Source organism: Neospora caninum, chromosome Ia (assembly GCF_000208865.1).
Source record: "Neospora caninum Liverpool complete genome, chromosome Ia".
In the NCBI taxonomy this organism is placed as follows: domain Eukaryota; phylum Apicomplexa; class Conoidasida; order Eucoccidiorida; family Sarcocystidae; genus Neospora; species Neospora caninum.
In genome coordinates this window covers 1,524,137-1,529,491 of record NC_018385.1, presented here as the reverse complement: position 1 = coordinate 1,529,491, position 5,355 = coordinate 1,524,137, and the positions used below count along the sequence as shown (strand labels likewise).

Below are 5,355 nucleotides of genomic sequence, written 5' to 3'. Positions count from 1 at the left end.
TTGTTGCCGCAGAAATATGGCGGCTCACAAACTGCTGTGGCCTGTTTGACCAAAGTGATGAAACCTCTGTGAACGACGGCACTCACCTGTTTGACAAGGCAGTCACGGCTGCTTTCGAGATGCGCTGGCCGACAGGCTGCAAGCAGACATTCTCGGGAAAGCAGCTGGACCGTGGAATGTAGGACATTCCCCCTGAGGAAAAATCATAAGCTACGAGAGAGAATCCCGACGCGGTCCCATGTTCGTGGCCCGCGTACTGACAAACACCGCAGTAGACGGGCATCTAGCTGCCAACAGCAGGCCTAATGAGCCTCAGGGAAAACGGTGAATGGTTGCCTAGAGTATGAATATATACAAATGCTTAACCGTGGTTTGCCATTTTGTACATGGCACAACTCGAAAAATCTTGCCAGTCCGATTTACTTCCATATTCACTCCGTCGCTCACTGAATTGTGATACCTGTGTACCGTTTGTGGGAAGAACCACCACAAGAAACAGTGTGTTTTTCATTTTGTGCTCCTCTCCCGCCTTTTCACCCCTTGCCCACACCGCAACAGCCCCACTATCGTTTACAGTTCGCAAGAGCCGGTCCAGCGCTCGCCGGAGCGGGCGACGAAAAATCTACTGATTCAACGTGTTAAGCTTCTTGCTTCATTCCGCCCTCGGGTGCACCCTCTAATGTTGGTGTACCATTCATGGTTCCCGAGTGAGGTGGCCACCACGAGCTCTGCCCTGGTGTAGTCAGAGACCTAGCGCATTTCCCTTCAGGCCCTTTTAGACCGTGCCACATCGAAAAGATGAAACACACGTGAATATAATTTCCCTTCTCTTGCGTAGTTCTAAAATCTCGCGCAGTCTCTCCTCAGCCAGCCTCCACCCCTCGGTACGTGTGAGGCCTACGTCCATGCCAGGAATAATGCCGAGAGCCGTGGTTTTGGGGTCGTTCCATGTCTCGTCGAACGACGAAACTGAAAAAGCGATGCTAGCGATGCCAAAGAAGAACTACCGCAACAGAATTCGAATGAAAAGCTTTGTGAAGTGTCAGTGAGAGGGGCACGATTTCACAAGCCTCGACTCTGCTTGCACCAACTGCTATTTTGTGTCTCCTGATTGGGCCCGGAGCCTGCGCCTTCATACACTGAGAACGACAGCCTCTGTATTGGACGAGAAAACAACCAAAACGGCTGTTTGTGTTCTCTGGGTGAGGGCACAGCTTGTTTCCTGCCCGGTTCGGGTAAAACAGAATCTCCATGTGTACATACAGGTACACATCTACGGTCCACTCATAAAAACAGGAAAAAAATTCATCCTGCTATCTCTCCCAGAAGCAGCCTGTGCGAGTTTCTTCAGTTTCCAAATAGCGGTGATCGACAGCCCTTCGCCTCCAGAACACAAAGCACTCACGGGACGCCGAGCGGCGAACAAGTACATGCATGAGGACACACAAGAGAGAACAGAGGTGCACATGATGCCGCCACGGTCGAAGCAGCGTGAGCAGAATTACAGTGGGCACCACGACAGATATACAGAGATCTGGAGACAGGCTGTGCATCCCCTAACGTTTAAGATGAAAGATGAAGATGACAGAAGGGCGAACAAAGTAAGAAGCATCTTTTCGTCCATAGACAGTCGGGTCCAAACAAGGAAAGCTCACTTCCTCGTGTTCCATGTCGTTGCATCTTCAAAGTATCTCTCCAAAATGCTGTGAGTTTTTGCAGCGATGTTGTAGTCCGGGAAAAACTGCATCTGCGACAGCTTGAGGTCGCCCTGCAAACGCATGCAAGCACAAAAACGGGCGAAACGTGGAAAGTTGGAGAAACCCTACCTCTAGTCCCAACGCCACACAGGAACTTTCTACACGCGTAGGCGTCGCAGGTGTGGATGCACGCACGCTATGGGACGCGCATGCGTTGTCTCTTTCACCGTCGCGCGCGTCCAAACGTGCATCTCTTTTCTGACGGCTCCCGGAGCTCGCCATCTCTGGACCCTTCTCATCGCACACCCCTTTCGAGTCATGCAATCTTCCGTTCACCGGTTGGCCTCCCTTTTTTCCAGAACCCCTGCCCTAACCTCTGTCTCTGACTCTTCATTTGTTGCGTTTCTGCCTCCTGCCCTAAAAATCCCGCCGCCCCGTCTGCGCCTGTGAACTGCGAGACGTCTTCTTCCCTCGTTTCCCTCGATCCTCTTTCTGTTCCCCGACACCTTTCGTACCTGCACTTCGTGGAAAAGCTTCGCGTACGGGTTTTCGGTCAGCCCGAGGAGCCGCGCCTCCTGTGCGCCGACCTCGAGAATGTTGTCCAGGCCCCGGAGAATGGCCTTGCAGAGTTTCAAACTGCCGCTGTTTGTGGGATCGCTTTCGCACACCAGTTCGAGCATATCTGCAATGAGCCCTAAACAGGGATTGCTTCCTCCAAAGGACAAAATCGCCGGCGGGGGCTTCTCCGTTATCCGCGGAGTCCCGTACACGAGGCCGAGCTGGCCGCTGCCGAGTCGAGAGGAAGACGAGAATGCGAGGGGCGAGGAGAGGTAGGAAGACACGCCGCTGCCGAACATCGTGCCTCTGTTCGAAGAGAGAGGGCCTTCGAGCGCAGCCCGGGAACTGGAGCCCCGGTTCCGAGAGAAACCCGAGAAGGCGGGAGGGCGGGCAGTGCAGGAAATGATGTACCCGACTTGCTGAGAGTCCGCTCGCGAGAGACACGCACAGACAGCGTACGCTGCTTCAATGCGGGTGTTGTAGTCGGGATCCATTTGAAAGATTTCCACCAGCAGCGGGAAGGCGCGCGTTTCGATGATCGGCTGCAACGCCAAAAGAGGAAAGTCGCAGTTGCAAAAACATCGGATGACGCAAAAAAGAGACAAATCCGACGCGAAGAACAGAGCGGGTCCTTCGGAGAAGGAACCGAGGCACATACAGCAGGACGCAGGCACAACAACAGAGGACCGACACGACCAAACGGAGCAGCGCACAGGCTTCCACTGGTAGGTGTTCTTCACCTCTGGAGCGGACGGCGCAAGGAAGCAAACACGGCAGCAAACGGACAGCGCGAAAAGAGGGCGACGACTGAGAACGGTGCACGACCCGTTGAGAGGGGGCGCGAAACCGGTCGCAGAACACGTGACAAAGAAGAACCTTCGGAGCCCCACGGTTCTGAGAATCCTGTACACCCCGTGGTAAGCGCAGGAGCCAGAACCCAATGTCGGGTGCGCGTTACTCGTCGAGAGTTATCATTCCGGAAACACGTTCCGCGAGCCCCACTCGACGCCGTGCCTTCGTCCACTCCTTGACTGTTCTTGCCGTCACGCTTCGGACGTTTCTCGGGGCGCACATCCGAAGAACCCAGCGAGATCAACAGGGGGATTTGGAAACGCTGTCAAAGCCGAATCACCAGTGGCGAGTTGCCAGGGTCGGAAAGGGACCCGACTCGGCTGCGGGGCGACTTTCGCATTTAGATCGTGGCGTTCTCACCTGGACCTGTTTGGGCGTTTCGCACCCGAGGTTCCCCAGGGTGTTGCACGCTCGAGCCCGCGTGGTGGGGTTGGAGACAGCGGGGTTTTGGAGGACTTCCACCATGGCCTGGACGACGCCGATGTTGATAGCTCTGTCGATTTGCACAGTGCTGCCTACGAAGGCGATTTTGGCCGCGACAGAGAGGGCGTCGAAGACGACGCGCTGGTCTTCGTGGTGGAGCAGATGCAGAATGGTGGGGAGGGCTGGTGAGTTGAGGACGACGTCGACTCCCTCGGGCCGTTCACAGAGCGTCACGCACGCGCTCGCGGCGAGACAAAGGATGGCCTGGTCGTCGCTGTTCTTCATCAGCCAAATGAGGATGGACAAGATCGGCGCGACATCTACCTTCAGCTGCTGGAGGTTGCTCGAGACCAGGGCGTGGATGCAGCGGGTGCCTTCGAGGTCCGGAGCCGCCTTGACGGCCTCCACGACGGCTGGGACAACGCCCGCGGCGGGCCGGAGCAGGGAGAAGTCGCGGTGTGCCTTGAAGTCCTGCGCGAGCTTGGTGAAGAGGCCGAGCACTGCGAGTCGGAGCTCCGGAGCGCCCGTTCCCACACATCCGCCCGTGACACCGAGGAGAATCTGGACAAGCGAGTCGATGAGCGTCGAGGAGACAATCTGCCGGGTTTGCGAGAAGGTCCCACGGCACAGCCGCTGGATGAGGAGGATGCTTTCGAGCTGCAGGTGAGGGTGAGGCATCCCGACGGATCGGACGACATCGCACACCAAGTCTTGGTCGAGCATGTCTTGAATGGTCACGTCCATAACTGCGTCGCCGAGTGAAGAGAAGGCAGAACCGGAGGTGCCGGAGCGCGAAAACGAGGCCGGCGAGGCCCCCAAACCCCCTGCGCCTCCCGAGGACTCCGCGAGGCCTCCCGACGCCGTGCGCCCGCCGAAACCTGGAAAACTCGGAGAGTGGGCGGCGCCCTGCGCCGCCGCGCTCGCGGCTCCGGAGGCCGTGCATGTGCAGCCGGCACTCTTGGTCTGCTGCTGCTCGAGTTCTTGCCGGTGCGCCAGAGAGCGACGGTACGCCTGCGTCGCCTCGAGTCGCGCAGCGATATCGTCCGACTTCAACTGCTCCGCCATGCGCTGGTGGTAGTCCCTGCCGCCCGTCAGCGACGAGGAACTCAGCTGGTAGACCAGACTATCGAGGGCGCTCTCAATCGACGCCGCCGTCTCGCCCTGGCCCGAAGCAGAGGCGCTCGCGCCTGCCGCACTCGCCGCGCCGGAAGGTGCGTCGGACTCTTTCTGCGGATTGGCCGAAACGCCTTCCGCTCCGGACTCGACGAGTTCACCTTCTTCTGGGCCGGAGCCTGCGTCAATGGTGTCGACCGCGGTAGACCCCGGCCCGCTGGCCCCGAGAAACCCCGGCGAGCCGACAGACGCCCCGGAGAGCGTCAGAGCCAACGGCCCCGGAGAAGAGGGCCCTGAGGAGAAGGCCGATGTGGCCGACATGTTTGCGTAGAAAAAACACGAGTCTATTTGACGAGAGGAAAACGGTAAAAGACGGCGAAGAGGCGCGAGGCCCCTCCAAGCGTAGGGCGGCCCCTGAGGGACTGACAGGGTTCGTGCACTGCCCTTGTTCTTGCGTGGAAAAACAGCAACGCAGTGGCCTTTTTGAAAAGGTGCGTTGAAGCGCGCCTGCGATAATCCGGCTTCCCGACTCTTCACATGGTTGACCACCGCGCTCAGGATTTCAGTTAAGCCCAGAAAAAACGTGTCCACTCGCGATGGCGCGTGCAGGCCGTCACCTTCGCTCAGGGGAGTTTTCAAAACGGAAAAAACCGATCTTTCGCAGAGAGGTCCTCAGAGCCAAGATGCTGCAGGCTCCCCCCTTCTCCTGTGC

The 5,355-nt window shown here is 57.8% G+C and overlaps 1 protein-coding gene across 1 annotated transcript; it reads right to left on the bottom strand.

The window, feature by feature from the left end:
• Window positions 1-1,651: 1,651 nt before the first annotated feature.
• Window positions 1,652-4,964, bottom strand: NCLIV_001640 (conserved hypothetical protein; the record flags this gene model as incomplete). Its single annotated transcript, XM_003879662.1, has 3 exons — window positions 1,652-1,768; window positions 2,213-2,797; window positions 3,468-4,964. 3 exons carry the CDS (start codon window positions 4,962-4,964, stop codon window positions 1,652-1,654), a joined length of 2,199 nt encoding a protein of 732 aa, XP_003879711.1.
• Window positions 4,965-5,355: the final 391 nt, after the last annotated feature.